Source organism: Copadichromis virginalis, linkage group LG10 (assembly GCF_057382275.1).
Source record: "Copadichromis virginalis isolate Kocher_CV1m ecotype Utaka linkage group LG10, C_Virginalis_male_GT1.1, whole genome shotgun sequence".
Lineage (NCBI taxonomy): Eukaryota > Metazoa > Chordata > Actinopteri > Cichliformes > Cichlidae > Copadichromis > Copadichromis virginalis.
Window position 1 is genome coordinate 4,467,623 of NC_140627.1, and position 16,764 is coordinate 4,484,386.

Genomic DNA, 16,764 nt, shown 5'->3' on the forward strand with positions numbered 1-16,764 from the left:
AAAACTGAATTTATGACAAAGCTGCATTGGTGTAAACTGCACACGTGTTGCTAATAAAGTGCTCGCTCAGTGAATATTCAAATTCCAGCGATAGAGGACTGAGCTGTCTTTGGTTCTGAGTAATCATCTGCCGCTAAATGTTTAACCAGATAACACGTCGACATCCTATAAACCACATATTTCAAACGCTGACGCAAAGCTTCCCTGAAGTGCAAGTTCAGAGATGTAAGATGACATTACACGAACATTTACTATGTAATTATACGTTACTAGAACCTAACACACTTAACACAATTAAAGAGAGAGGAACTGGAAAAATACGGAGTCATACAGCACAAAATTTCTCCCCTAATTTCTTTAAAACGTCATCAGCCTTACGTCATCCAAATCCCTTAATCTATATAAAAAACGAGAGGAAACCCCGAAAGTTTCCGAATAAAGGTTAGCTCCACAATGTGAACTCGAAACAAATCAAACGCATTTCCTTACCTCTGTTCCATATCACTGGACCTGCCTAGAAGCGTTATGACAGTTTTTCCAAAGTCCAAAGTACAACTTGGCTTTTTCTTTCGCTAAAGTCGCACCTGTACAAAACGACGGTGAAAACTCCTCTAAAAGCACCGAGGTCTCGTCAACCAAGACATTAAAAGTTTAAAGTTTAAGGCTGGAGAGCAGTGAAACACCGCAGACTTTATTTTCTCGCTCTGTCAGAGTCCGAATACAGCTGCAGCCTATCGGTTTAAGACCACGCCGCTGATGCCTTCAAATGCTCCCGGACACATGGGCTTTCGTAGCTTTCACCGGTTGTTTCGGACAAAAATAACGAATTTTTATTAATTATTAATAATTTTGTTAACTTGGAACAAAAGATTTAAGCTACTTTGATGACTGATTAGACGTCATGTCATGTAGGTGATTGTAGCCACCTGTACTAAAGCCTTAAAGTCAATTTCCCTTAAATACGGCCTTTGAACTGCGCTAAATACCCGATACTTGTAACAGCATTGAAGGCAACACCGGCGTCAAAGCAGGCAAGAGGTGCTTGCACAGTGGAAAATGCTACTTCATACGACACACTCCTAACAAGCAGCATCCCTAGTTTTATTCTTCGTAATATTCAAGACCTTCAAAGGTAATTTAAAAAAAACCCCAATAACTCGGTAATTAGTTTTTGTTGTTGTTTTCTTTTTACTGAGGGGGGATTGGGTGCATTTGAGAGACTATGCTGGTACATAAATGGTTGAGCTGAAGCAAATTCCAAAATGACTTCTCGTTCTTACCCCCCCTCTCCCACCAGGATCATTTCAGAGACCTCCCAGCCTGACACAATCAAACCAGACACACAAGACCAACTTGCCCAGTGCCTCTGGCCGACTGACCTCAAAAAGACACTCTAACACTTTAAGTGTGGTTAAAAAAACCTGTAAGTATTTAGCTTAGCCATGACGTTATGTCAACTCTGCCCCCTAAAGACCCCCTGAAAGCATTATCTTGTTATTTCATTAACTAGCTCAGTCCCTCAGCAAACAAACACTCGGAGTCAAAACAAAACTATTATTTAACTAACTGTTGCTAACCCAAGATCACAAGACTCCAGGCAGCCCGATTCACTGCAAGTGACTGCTTTAAGCTGATGCATATTTAATGAATTACAGACACATTTCCTTGGATAATTACAGTACGTTCACTCAAGCCCTGAACTGAAGTATACACTAGTTCTTTGCAATGCATTCCCATTCATTTGTTTTTTCCCCTTATGAACACGCCTGCACACAACAGTTCAGAGGGAAGTTACTCATCTGCTGAGCTTTAAAAAGATACAGTAGCTTCTAATTTCGTGTATCAGATGTTTGAGTTTTTCTGAGCATCTCCAACAAAGTGTCCTCCCCTTTGAAGTTCCCAGTATCAGAAGCTGCCAACACTACCTTACAGTAGGTAGGCATTTACCACTATTTACCACTATTTTATGTTGTTTACCTACTTTAAATCATTCAAATTTAGCAGTGGCATTCTGTATACTCATCAGTGTTACCAGTTTAAAATTACTGGAGGAACTTTTTTCTGTAGAACATTTAGTTTTGCAACCTCTTGCGTACAGAGCAGAGGCCTTTACCACTTTCTTTCTGAACTTCCTACGAGAAGGACCTCTAATAGAAGCCATGGGGCTGAATAAACAAGACACAGTGAGCATGGCGCTTTGACCTTTAGGACAAAACACATGACAGAACACCTACAGAGCAGCAGCCACACATGCAGTGAGATTCAGAAAACGCAGTTCATAGATTTAAAAAATGAAATTTGTAATACTTTTATGTGGTTTGAGACTGCTTCCACCTTCCTGAGTGCTATTAATATTTACACTGAAATCAATATACAAGGAAGGAAGGAAGGAAGTCTTGGTGTAGTCTTAGTAATAACTGGATGACATGGGGGGTCTTCAGCTAATGCAGCTCACCTGAACCTTCCAGGCTATTAAAAGCTGGCTCAAATGAGCTGTTCAGCTTGTGTCTTCCACTTCCAATGTATGTGTTTTAAAAGGCACTTTAACCACCAAACAGCTTAAAATGGGATGAGAAAGTAAAAATATTTACATTACACATGAAGAACTTTCACTTAATATGTACAACTCAACTGAGACTTTAGCTTATCTGTCTCCTCATAGATCTTGCAGACAGGAAGTAGTAAATTTCTGCCCTGCTATCTTGTACCATATAACAGGATGAGAACTTTGTGCTACACTAAGCATCACACAGCTGGTATTTTGCATGGACATGAATAATCCATTTGACTTCTGGAATGCCAGAAGTACAAGGATGCCAAGTTAACTGGACAGGAGAAGAACACCATGCTGTCTGAAACATAAACACGGTAGTAAATATTAATTCTTACAGTTTGGATACATGCCTCTATGTTTTTTAGTCGCACAGTTATCATGAGAAATGTATTTCTTTAATGAGGCTTGTGTGTGTCAAAATAATGTTGCAGTGCACTGAAGTGTGAAAGAAGTCTAACAAGTAAGGATCTCTATTAGCAAATGTTTTCTGTGTCACTGATGCAATGACCTTCCTTACACGCACAGTCAGTTTACAGCATAACCTGACTTGTTAGTACGTAATCCAAGGCACCACCCATACAAAGGTGCAGTTTACAACAACAGCGTCTCATTGACGCTGCAGATAAACACATTACGCAGACCTTGGACAGTCTCACAGCACCAGGAAATGATCTGAGATCCTTTGGAACAGGAGACAAATCTAACTCTGTCTCACACATTCTCTCCTCATTTCCCTCACATAAGCAGCTGTCTTGGCTCATATATGCTCACAGCTGCCCAAATCACTGGTCCCCAGACATGATGAAGCCTGCACTGAGGAGGGGGATGGGGGGGTGCATCTGGGTCAGTAACTGGTAGGTCTTATGGGTTGTCTGGGGAGAAAAGAAGTCGAACCTTCCTTGTTTATTGAAAGTTCACAACTCTTTTTTTTCCCCCTTTACCATGAAGCTAGTACAGTTTGATCCCAGTTTCCACTGCAACACAGGGCGAGCACACGGTATGAGGGATTAATAGCTCCTAGCTTGTATGGTCTTTATTTTAACTGGAACAGCACAGTGTGTTAACAATTTCCATCATTTTACTGGGAAGCGGCAAAGGTTAGTGGTGAACTGCGTTGATCTGGGCAGCGGAGGCATATTTTTCCAATGTTGTGTGGCTCCCTGCAGGAATGTGCTCTTTCAGTCACCATGGAGAGGGAGACAGATTCTTACTGTTGCAGGACAAAGCTTAAAGCTCAATGGATGGGTTTACAGGCCTTCACATTGTGAAAGGATTAAATAAATCAAGGCTGGCTGGGACCTAGCACCACGGTACCCTGCCATGGCCTTACAGCTTTGACCAAACAGACGCACACAAACAGCTGGCCCTCATCCAGACAGGATATTCAGCAACAATGAGTAACCTGGCTCACCCCTAGACTGATTTACATACACCTAAAGAGGCCATGGCAGTGAAAAGAACAGGGGCTGGAGGGGGAAGACTGTTCACTTACCCCCCAAATCTATTTGCCAAACTTAAATATATTAAGCAATGCTATTTTCTTTTACAGACAGATGATACAATGTGACATATTTAAACACACCCATAAAATATCCACATAGTAATAAGGACTTTGGAGCGAAAGAAAGAAGTGTAACAAATTTAAATGGAAACATGACTTATTTGCATTTGACAGATGTTTTCAAAACAAAGATAATAATGTGCCGAGTCAAGTGAAGAAAACTATAAACAAACACTGCAAAAACCTCCACACTTCCACACTATTGTGGCTTTACCGATAATTTACAATCAGATGGTCCACCGTCAGAGTGTGGAGGAAAGACTGTGTTAAAGGTCAAAGAAAAGGTTTAAAAGAGCAACACCAAAAAAGTGCACAAGAAATAACAGCACGTGTTAACAAGTGTACTGTGACAGGCACACTAGGACTAGTCCTAACAAGGCGACACAGTGCAAACACATCACTCAAAGGAGAAGAGTTAATTTCTGGTTAGCAGGTGGTGGTGGTGCAACACACCAAGGGGGTTTTTGATTGCTTTTTTTGGTCTACCTGAACTTATGCTGTAGTGGTTTAGCGGGTCGGCCACCCATGCACTGTCCTGTATTACACTCTCCATCTCCAAGTCTGCATGCATCCCGATGGACAGATGGGCCAACAGACATTTGGATGGATGGATGGATGATGGAGACATGAGAGAATCAGCAAAGGGAGAGAAGCACTTCAAGTTAGAGAGCAGATCAACTGTGCACTTTGGAAAACTGAGGAAATGACACTTTAAAAGAGCAGGTAACAGAACACATAATTATAGTTGTAGTACTGAATGAAAATGAATACTGAATGAAAAAAACTACATGAATTTAAAAAAGTGAAAGAAGTTCAGTTTAACTTTGAAGTTATAATCCTTAGGATTTTTATGAACTCACATCTTTTTTTTAAATTACATACCTACACATGAGGTAATGGCTTGCAGATGCACACACAAACAGCTATGAACAAGAAGTGGCTTCTTTAATTTCTTTTCAAATTTGCCTGAGAGAAGCATGCATACCCCTCACCACCTTATCACAGTAAAGTGGTCAGGTACAATGTGGCTTGGGTGATGGTCAAGGGTGGGGGGCTGTGGAAACAGTCTTTCCAAGTGCAGCCCCCATGAGGGGCTGGAGGGGAGTCTGGTCAGAATGGAGTTGCCCTCGGTGAGCAATACGTCCTGAATGTCATCGGCAGTTATGGACTGAACAACAGTTCAGAGTGCCCAGCCTACTTGGAGTTGCTGGGTGTGGTGCTGAAGGGTGCTCCAACTGATGTCATTGTCCTACTAAGAGACATCAATGCTCACCTACACAACGACAGTGAGACCTGTAAGGGCAGGATGAATGGCCAGATTGAGTTGAACCCAAGTGGTGTTCAGTTATTGTTGTTATATGTTGCCAACTGATCACTACCCAGTGATGTGATGGAACAGGTGGTGGGAGAGAATGCTAATTAGGTCTGGCGCACCCAAACGTATTGTGAGGGTGTTCTGGGAGTGTCCCAGGAGTGTCCCAGGCTCTTATCTCAATTTCCACCTCCAGTAGAACTTTGACATCATCCCCGTCATCCCAATGAGCTGGCTGTAGCTCAGGAGGTAGAGCAGGTCATCAGGCTCAGCAGGCTGACTGGAAGGTTGGTGGTTCGATCCCCTGCATGCCAAATATCCTTGGGCAAGATGCTAACCCTAAGTATGTGTTAGTTAGAAAGCACTTAAAAGCATAGAAAAAAGTGCTTGTGTGAATGGGTGAATGTGGCATGTTGTAAAAAGCTATATAAGAATCAATCCATTAATCAGTCAGGCCATAATACATTCATGTTTCACACCCTCATTGTTGAAGGAGGCGCTGCAAAGTGTTCGGATACTGTTGTGCTGTCCTATAAGCAGACTGTAGACAGTGGAGCCATCAACTTGAAGGCAGGCCGAGCAAAATGCGGTTTTTGCAGTAGCTGATCTAAAAACTCTTTTGTAGGAAAAGTTTGGTGAGCCCACTGAACAAGACTTTCCATCTGCCAAAACTGACTCAAGAAAGGCAAAGCAGTGCTCTACTCACAAACTGTGTAGTACAGGGGCAACTCTGCTATCACTCTATAACCTCCTATAACCTCTGGGTGGGTGAGCCCCTGGAGTGTAGAGTCACCCTGTTCCTTAAGACCTTGGGTGTTACAGGGCCGTGTTAGCCGACACGCCACTGCAATATCAGGTGGACATCTTGGGCAGTGCCTGTGGAAGACTGGAGTAGTGATCGTCATCCTTAAGAAGAGGAACTGGGGTGTGTGCTCCAACTACACAAGGATAACACTCCTCAGCCTCCCTAGGAAGCTCTATGCCAGAGTACTAGAGAGGACAGTCCATCTGTTAGCCAAACTTTGGATTCGGGAGGACCAATGTGGTCCGGATCACGGAACTCTGGACCAGGTCTTTATCTAATCAAGGAAATTCAAGTGTGGATGGGAGTTTAGTAAGCCAGTGGAAGTGTAATTTGTAGACTTTGAGAAGAGTCTACAAATTACAACATAGCAACAACACAGGCAGACCCATTCCAGGGTCTGCCCGTCAGCCTGCAGTGAGCTCTGTTGTCAGATGGAGGCAGTGTATAAAGCATGCATTACAACCAGTCTGTGGGCCACTCTTGCTCGTGTTGTTGCTCCATCAACCAGGGGTGCCTTCAGAATGTTTTGATAGGGGTGGGCCACTAAAGGTATTAGGGCGGCACATAAAAAAAAGGAATGAAATGACTGCAGGTCAGCAAAAACAACTTTTGATTAGATGAATAATGGGGTGGTTTTTATTGAACTGGTTCTAGTGATGGAAGATAAATATGACAGCAATTTCTTTTGTTTACTGCCCGCAGAATTTGGGGAGCTAGTTTATGAAACATTGTTAGTGCCAATAAATCAAACAGGACTAAAATCTTAAGGATTATAACTTTACTTATGCTCATCAAATTTGTGATGTACAAAATCATAAAAAAAAAAAAAAGTGTAAATGTGAAAATACTTCTATATGTATGTGCGTGTGAACAAGAGAGGGTGGTGTGAGCAGAGAGGCAGGTGGAGTGTGTATACCAACACGCACAGGGGGGAAAGAGACTCCAAGAAGCAGGCGGCAGGCCAGAGCAGGGGGAGGCTGAAGCAGAGGAGTCACAGTCAAATGCAACAAATCAAAACACATGCCAACACTACTGTACATCCATGTGCAATGAGATAGCAACAGCATTAATGATGTACTGAGACAGTGGAGAGCAAACGATGCACATTTTGAAACATGTACAAAGACATTCCACTTTTTAATCTGTGACTTATAATAATACTCCTGAGCCAAGATATTCTCGTTTAGTGTCCTGTAAATACTAGTTGGCCATCTGCACGGTTTCAGGAAACAAAGACTTCAGCTTAGGGCTGTGCGATATGACCAAAATCTCATATTCCGATATAAGACATTTATCGTCCCGACAACCATATGTATCACAAAAATGTTACATTTTCTGTAAATTCTGTGAATCTCAGGCAACTTGACTTGCGTGTTTTCAGCTGGGCGTCGTGTACCTGGAGTCGAGTGGTTTGACCGATGCGTGAAACCATACATTTTTAGACATAAGTTGTAACGACCGCCTTTTTCTTTGTATTTATTACACGGCGTGCTGCGGGGAAAAGCCTGTTCTAACATCTGAGTCTAAGGTTTCTTTTGAGCACCTGACGGCTCTTTTTTGCTTATATTACAAAAATGGTTTTGAAATAATATTAAGATGCTCAAACAGAAAAACATTAAACGCAAATATATAAAATATAACTATTTACAGAGAGACAGGAATAAAAAGGACCCTTAAAGTGGAAGAGCCTCAGGGAGAAGGAGGAGGAAAAAAAAGAACATTGTTTCTGCCTCATCAGAAAACTACTGATTGCTAGAATGAATGGCTTTGGCCGGACCCTTTGAACTGGGTCAGAGCATCACGTCACCAGGCTGATTGGTTGTCGCGGCGCGACTTGATGCTGGAGTTCAGATTTTTCCAACTCGAGCGGTAGACGCGATAAGCGCGAATGCACAGAATGCACCACACGAACTGCAGCGTGTATTTTACTTTGCGCTTCAAACGCATCAGTTGAGCTACTTGGTTGTGCGAATCAGGCAGAAAAGCGTTTTCGCGACGCAAATCTACTTCTGAAGTTTCGCGCGACCCCCAGTCGCGCTTCATCGTGCTCCTTCATTGACTTTACATGTAAACCTGAAGCTCTGGTCGCGTCTATCGCGTTCAGTGTGAACGCACCGTTAGGTCCTCGATTAGTTTTGACTGGTCCTTCTGTTTGTCATCATTTCAGTTTATTTTGAAAAATCTCAACAGGATCTTCAGCTTTATTGTGAAAGGTTTATGTGGAAAAACAAGCGGACTGCGGAGCCACACGCTGGGTTTCCCGTCATTGTTGCTAACAGCAAATCATAAAAACAGTCGCTTGTCCGTCCGTAGTGTGGTTATTTTAAATTTAAGAGAAAGAGAGAACTTTAAGAAATTAATATAGGCACTACAGTGACCATCAAAACAATATAAAATTTTGCTGTAAACAGTTTATGTTGCGACACCATGAAACAAACGATAGCGTAATATGAACGTTTTCATATCGTCATCCGATATATATCGAACAGCCCTACTTTAGCTCATACACTGAACAGAAACCCAATCATTGAAGAATTAATCAACAATAAGAGGAAAATCTGGTGTCTATATCAAAATCAAGTTCCTGACCACGTGCAGATACTCTGATATCAGAAATAGGGCTCATGCAAAAAACAAAAACAACAAAAAACAGCAACAAGCATTGAGATATTTCTTAAAAGCAAGGGAGTGGGACAGCAGGCACAGTCTAGCCTCGGACTGAACAGAGTGCTGTGTGTGCACTGCAACAAGATCCATTTGGTATTAGTCACAATCTGGAAGGATCAACAACATTATGCTTGATACTTGAGCTGCACATCAGATAACATGGGCATCGAAAAGCTCCAGAAAGCCCACAAGCAATAACCACCCTCTCTACTTTAACTTTATTTTTCTTCAATTTCTTCTTTTGTCTTGTGTCCTCACTTAATAGAGACCCCAGAATGAGGCTTTGGTATGGTTTGGAAAAGCAGCTCCACTTGCCCAACCCAATGCCAGCGGGCTGGCTGTGACGCTGAGTCATAGTGGTTGAATCAATGTTTAAATTTGGAGCATGTGATGTGGATTTATTCAAGACATCTTACAGCAATAGGATCTGAGCAGCTATTTCTGATGACAATGTTTAGCTCAAGCCGCTAAAAACACTGTCGAGTGCTCTCTTTGATTCTGAGAGGGTTTGTGTTATACACTTGTCTTTGACACTCTCTGGAGTGTGCTAAAGAGCTTATCTGTTTGCTCTGGACAGCAATAGATTAGCAGTTATTTGCAGAGGATTTGCATATGGCTGAGTCAATAAATCATGAGTAAAGGCCTCTTTCAGCTGATCATGTGTCAGAATTACAGGCTTCCTTTCACAGTAAAATCATAACCTGCTTATATATTAGATGTCTGTAACAGAGTTCTTATTGTTCCATTTCATTTTAGATTAAAAGTATCAACTATAATATTACCAATAAATATTTTTTCCTCTGCTGTATTGTAAAAGGATCAAATAATGTGAGAATATTCACTAAGGATCTATTGTTTTTAATACCCAAATCATTAAACTGACCCAAAGAGTCTGTTAGACCACTGCATGCACACTAATATATACCCAAAGTCAAATCACTCACCACAGATCGAACTCTTTCCTGAAACCTCAGCGATATCAGTGAGACATTAACCGCCATCAGTGATAACGCCCTTCTAACACATTTCCTGTTAATAGTTTAAGAGGAGAATAAGTACCTGGTTTTGGCACTGAGTTGGTCATGGACTGTGGCACTTTGTCATTTATGAGCTCCACACACTCACTGGGGAAGAAGCCAACCTGGAAAGAGTTACAGCACAGAGAGAGGTGGGAGGAAAGACAATCACATTTTAGAAGACAATAATGGCACCCAAGGGCGTAGAGATGTTAAGGAGTGGTTGCCATATCAGTTATATGATTTATGGCTGATTTTTACCATTTTGTCATCACGTTACATAAACACTTCCCTTCTAAACTGAAGCAAAACTCAGATAAAATCATTACAGTGGGTCATTTAGGTTTGTAGCAGGTTTTACATTTGAATATGATCACATTAACTTTAATTAGCAAAAATAGACATTCAGGTTGCCCAAGGATACAAAAAAAACAAAACAGTGCAAATAATGTTAGCAGGTCAGACTACATGGCAGTCTGGAAAAAGTGGGATTCAAAAGGGTCTGTTTATGACTCAGACACACTCAGATTAAAAACAGGATGGCAAACCGCCTTGTTGGTTGATGACTGCACTGATTTTTTTCTGCATTTGCTGACCAATTGGAAGCAGTTATGGGATTCAACAACGAAGGGTGTTGCATGCTCAGCCTCTGGGTGAATCCTTTCAATCACAAGGCAATTGCACACGTCACCTGGTGGGTGGCACTCTCTCCAAACGATGGCGGCCTAACTCTGACTTTATACATGCAGATAGACTGAGCAAAACTCATCTACACATGTCAGTGTTAAAAAGGAACTAGAACCAGCTGGTTTCCAGCTGGATGCATTCTCACTGTATTCTTACTGAACATAAAAGCGAGGTTGCAGAGCACCTATAGTATCTTGCAATTAAACCAGCATCCTGGAGAAACCACGTCACCATTTCCCCAAAATTTCCCAGGTGTGGGACTAATAAAGGATTATCTTATTCGCAGGAATTTCACTTTCACTTTCAAATGTATTGAGCCCATTCAATCCCAACCAGCAACCTGACAGTGCTATCCCTCAGCCTCCTCGTACGTACACCTAAGGTATCAATTTGAAACTCCTACATCACCTCGTTCAAGTTATCAACAATATCCTCCCATCAGCCTTTTACGGATGGGGGTAAAAGAAAAACAATACAATTGCAAGTTCATTGCACATCAACACTCCATTTGTACATAGTCACTGTGTTCCCAATTGTGACTGTAGTTTACAGAGCTACAAAGCCTGTAAAGAGGAATTAAAAGCCACCCAGTGTCAGAGCAGTGAAGTTTCAAAGACTGAATGCCATGTCGAGAGAAACTGTCATTGAGGATTTTACTGTGGGCCAGCCCAGGTGGACCAGACTGTGGAAACCAGTTAAATGTGCGTCAGAACCCTGATAGCAGAGTTTTGGACATGTTGCAGTAGCCTATGTGGCATAGTGGCACAGTAGCCTATTCTAAATAAGATTCCCTGACGGAAAGGAGAAGGAAGGCTTCAATTCAGTGACAGGATAAAAAAGTAAGACCAACAACCATGAGCTCTGTTTTGTTGCTCTTAAATCTGAAAGAATGCGGACAGTAAGAAACAAAGCTTGCAAGCTAGTTAAAGCACACAACACCCTATGCTGTGACATGCAAACTAACATGCCTCCCTCTCCTCTCCTCACACTCTCCTGCCTTCCTGCATCACTACCTGGTGTTTGAAATCCTCCAAGGGAGTTTTACTGTTCACTCGACATTTACTCTGCATATCTTTTTTTTTTTTTTTTTTTTTGGGGGGGGGGGAGCTGCTCTTTACCCATTATGGATTTTAACCTAAAGTTTACATTATACAATAAAACACAGGAGTATTAGTGGTACAAACAGGCCACTTCTGGCATCATCAACTGCCCCCTACTGGTGGTGTCATCAGCCATCAGTTCTACCAAGACATCCTAGATTTGAGTTTCACTTCGCTTTTACTGTTAACAAAGTTCAAATGTGACAAACTGAGTGAACCTCTCATTCATATAAAACATCTATAAGTATAGACCAGCCTACATGTGTTCAAGTGTTCAGAAACTCTGTAATCCAGAGGAAGCTAGTTATTTGTAGCTAGTTAAACATAAATGATCAGTAAACATCCTGCTAGGGCTGGACTGTTCACCAACATCACATAACCTTTAAAATATAGGTTCTCAAACTAAATGAGGAACAATTAGTTCCTCATCGCTGTAATCACAATAGGATCTGGTTATGGTCAGGAAGCAAAAACTATACATGTGGGTATGTGGGGATTGTTCCAGATCCTTTCATAGACATAAACTATCACACTGCACCCACTGTTGCCTGGGGTGTTGCATTTATTTGGACAGAGCCAGTCAGGAGAAGCAGCGGGGGTGATAATGTTGGGGGATCTGTCAAAAATAAAGACTTGTCAGGCAGAAGGCCGAGCTCGGCGTAAGGCAACATCTTCCAGCCAATGATGTGACCTATCAAAAACCTGGAAAAGCAACTGCTGTAAAATTAGTATTATAAACTTCCACATCGGGCTTTGGTGTCTTCTTTTAAGCGCATTAATGAAATAATTTCTAGATCATTTTCACTGTTTCATCAGTTAAGCACCACCAACGCAGCCCCCTGTTTGGCTTGAATGCTGGCCTCCTTTACACCTGAACACCCACTTAGCAAATCTTGCCCAGAGTGTTTTGTATACACTTGTCTGGGTAAAAGTTTCATACACACAAACACAGTGGGCATACTGTTCTCCTGTGTTATTGATGACCTTCATTTCAAAATACAACTGCCGATTTAAGTGTTTTCTTAGACTGATAGGATTCATGTTAAATAGTGATTAAGCAAGCTTTTTGACTAACTTCATTAGTATTGTGACTACTTTGACTGACAGGTATTTTAACTTGGGCAGCAGCAGCTGATTGGTACCTTACCTCCATTAACTGAACAGGACCTCCGCACTGCTTTTTATAGTGTTTATGCCTCTTACAATATTGCCTGCTCTTTAGTATATATTGTCCAACAGGTTTGTGCTTTCCGTGAGTGAAAACTAAGAAATTTTGAATGTGCCAATGCCCTCTTTATAACGCCAATTAGTTCAGTAGCCAATAAGAGCTAAGTGGATCCATGAAGCTGGAGCCAAATGCTATTAATATGGAAGCAGTTTGTTTAGTTAATGAAGTTTTAATGACATTTGTAGAATGACATAGGCCTTTAACAGTATGAGCATGTGTCCAATAACAGCTATGCTAACAACACCATAGTATGCTCCATTTGATTACTTAGCAAATCAATTCTTTAAATTACTTTATGTGAATATTAGCATACAACGTAATTTGAAAATGGAATGCCTAAGTTATTCTTTACATTATATATGCTAAGAATGGCATCACATATATTCTTACATTGCAGCTAAGAGACAGCTAGCTAATTCTGCCACTAGCAAAATTAAGTCTTAGTGTTAATGCTAGTTAGCTAGCTTGCTAACAGCTAATGCATTATACCTACTTGTGTACTAACTTCTGTGTAACATCAAACAGTCTTGATTTCAGGCATCAGTAAATCAATTGCACAAGGTAAATATACATGCTAATACTTTCTTCTTACAGTAACAGCCAACATATCGGGGTTAGCCAACTACACAACATGTATCTAGCATTGGTTGCTTTGTCTCATCAGTCAACTTAGACTCAATATAAACACTCTGACAATGTCCATTGCAGTTTTCTAACAGCTGTGACTGCCAGGTTACACACAGCTCCTTTAACTTCAGTCATGTGCTGTTCATGGTTTTATCTTCTCTTCACGAAACAAGCAATATTTTTAGTACCAAGAGAAAATCATGCAGTGTCATGAAAAAAGATAAAACCATGAACAGCACATGACTGACTATATATGCACACAGCGTAGGAATATGAATTAACTCATGTAATCTCCCCCAAAGCTTCACATGAAGGTGGATTTGTATCTCCCTTTGCCTTTCAGCAGACTCTTAAATATTTGAAGTTTACTTTACAAAGAAGCTCCTTGTCCTTGAAAACCTCAAATACAAGTCATATCAAAAGTTTACAGCCAGAGGGAAAGAACGTGCGAGTTTGTTTCAATGTGCTTTGTGAGCAGCGTACCTGAAAACCATGCTTGCCCCTCCACCATGTGGTGTCCTCTTTAGGGGGCATGTCAATCACAGACACGATGTCGCCAACCTGCAGAGAGTAACAAGCTGACATCAATGATTGTTATAACTGAAACGACAATACATCTAAGCTGACTTCCTCTTACAAGTGCATATTTAGTAAGGATTGTTTAGAGCTGAAAAGCTTGTCTTGAAAGACAAAAAAACAAACACCTACTCAGTTTTCATATTTATTTACTGGTAATATCTGGACCGAAGGCATCTTTATTGCTGTTTCAGTTTGTTTTCCTCTTGTATCACCATCTGTGTAACATTAACTGCTACAAAGCCAGTTTAAAAAATAGGTGTAAAGAATTCACTCTCATATTTTGACACAGAGTAAGTGAGAGTGTGCGCTAATACTAGTCATCGACAAAACAAGCATTCATAAGCTGTTAGCTCTATCAGGGTTTTGCCTCAGTAACACAGCATGGGTCTACTAAGAATTTTAAGGTGTAAGTCACTGGACAGTCACTTTTTACTGTTTAGAGAATCAGCATGTAGAAATCTTTATTTCCACAATTTAATACAGCTTTAAAAAAAAGTTTGAAACTCCAGTACAGCTTTTGGAGAGGGAGCAGTCACATGCTGTTGTAATAAAAGTGATTGTGAATGACCATGGCAGACCCAAACATGCTTTGCAGCATACTTTATTTCTCCCACACAAAGTTGCTGTAACAGTACACTCAACGGCTGCAGCTCTCCTGCTGCCAGCCGTACGCATAAACACCAAACACAGGACCCAGTGCAATATTTAAGTCGGCGGGGCATGATTGCAGATGCCGTGCAGGTGCGTCCGCCTTCCCTGCACGGCATCGCAGAACACACCCCGCCACCGTGATTTATCTTACATCATACAAAGTTACACCAGTTAGTCAGAGATAAATGAAAGCAAAGCAACAATAGACTACACTGAGTTACTGAAGCTAATGACACAGAGACAACTCTCTACATATATGTATATTTGTCCTTTAAAGACAACATCCATACATCTTCTGCTTAACTGGGGTGTTGCAGGGGCAGCAGCCTATGCAGGGAAACCCAGACCTCCCTCTCCCCAGCCGTCACCTCCCACCAAGCAATAGAATCTCTCTAATGTCTCCTAGGTCTATCTGTGGCCTCCTCCTGGTAGGCACCTCACACAGAAAGCACCCAGGAGGCATCTTAGTCAGATGCAAGAACCACCTTGTTGCAGTGCTATAAGGAAAACAAGTATTAACCATATTAACCTGCCTAAACACGTTTCATCGCCAACCTTTGGATCATCTCTGTATCAGGGACTTTCTCCTGGCAGCAAGCTAATGAAGCTGAGGCTTGTGTGTGATGCCTCGCCCCATCAGTAACCTAACTGTTCTCCACAGCACTTTGATGGCTCAAGCTTCCTGGAGCTCACTCTTCTGTGTGTGCTAGTGAAGGAGCTGATATTAACAGAATGATTCACAACCATCAGGTTCTGTGGAAGCCATTGCCCAGACTTTTATATGGCAACGGCTACAAGGAGTCACAAGTGAGAGCTGGGTGCAGTGGACAAAAACAGAAAGTACATCATGTTCCCCCATCTCTCATTCATGTATGTGACATGGTTGAAGCTACAGATCTGTTTCTATTAAAAAGGAAAAAGGCGTGACCGTCACCTCAAAGGACAGCTCGTCTGAGGCCTGGGCTGTGTAGCGCTTTATGACATGAGCAGCAGCAATCGCTGGAACATTGATGGACGATTCTTCGTGAACCAGCAGATGATTCCCCTTATTGTCCACCTGATGAAAACACAAACCCAAAACTTACATGTCAGGTTAACAGAAGCAGCCATCAGCTAACAAATGCTAATATAAGAGTGCACTAAATATGTTTCTATTGGTGCTTCCAGACTGAAAATGTGTAAGGGTACAAAGACAACCTGCAGGGCTTAAGTTACAATTGATAGGAATAAATTAATACCTATGAATGTTTGAAGTCCCTGATAATATTTACTTTATCTATATCAATAAATACTAGATGGTTATGTGTAACTTCAGCAGTCCTTTAGTTAAATTATTCTTTTACAGGAAGTGTATTTACCTCCATCCACGTGAGGGCAGGCCCACAATTGATCTTGTTGTCAGCAATTGCTGAGAGCCGGGAGAGGTAAGCCAACAACATCTGGGAAACTGACTAAACATGGACAAAAACACAGAGAGCAGTTAGTGTCATTACATTTACTTCACAATAGTGCCATTTACTAGTGCAACAATTCATTACAAACACAGTAAATTTCAAAGTCTGCTGCCAAAACAAGTCATTATAGTTAAAGATCCCTTTTAATGGTTTAAAGTCTGCTTGCTTTTGCTATGTGTTCACAAAGGCAGCACATTTTCCAGCTAATGATGAGGTCTGCATAAAAGTACACAAACAACTTGAAATGACTTTAGCTCTGACCTAATGTTACAAGGGATATTTAGCTTTATAGTTTCTGGTACCACAATTCCCCAAATTGAGACATTATAAAACAGTAAAACTTTGATCAGCAGAATGTTTGAGATCAAAGTTCTGTCATGTAAAAACCATGTAAACCACGGCTTCCCACTATCGATATTAATGCCTCATGACAATGAATTCTAAGGGCGATCGTGGCTCAAAGAGTTGGCAGTTCGTCTTGTAACCAGAAGGTCGCCGGTTCGAGCCCCGGCTCGGACAGTCT

The 16,764-nt window shown here is 41.4% G+C and overlaps 1 protein-coding gene across 3 annotated transcripts in view; it reads right to left on the reverse strand.

The window, feature by feature from the left end:
• Nucleotides 1-16,764, reverse strand: part of arhgap32b (Rho GTPase activating protein 32b) — a 132,306-nt gene that overhangs the window by 17,118 nt on the left and 98,424 nt on the right. Inside the window, exons 8-13 of one of the 3 annotated variants that reach the window (XM_085469544.1) lie at nt 16,146-16,238; nt 15,722-15,844; nt 14,041-14,118; nt 9,959-10,040; nt 7,159-7,209; nt 4,602-4,676 (exon numbers count right to left, since the gene is read on the reverse strand). In XM_085469544.1, the coding sequence (XP_085325670.1) occupies nt 4,602-4,676; nt 7,159-7,209; nt 9,959-10,040; nt 14,041-14,118; nt 15,722-15,844; nt 16,146-16,238 (502 nt within the window). Of the gene's footprint in view, nt 1-489; nt 802-4,601; nt 4,677-7,158; nt 7,210-9,958; nt 10,041-14,040; nt 14,119-15,721; nt 15,845-16,145; nt 16,239-16,764 lie in introns of those variants that run through there. The other 2 variants (XM_085469546.1, XM_085469547.1) reach the window with 2 other exon arrangements.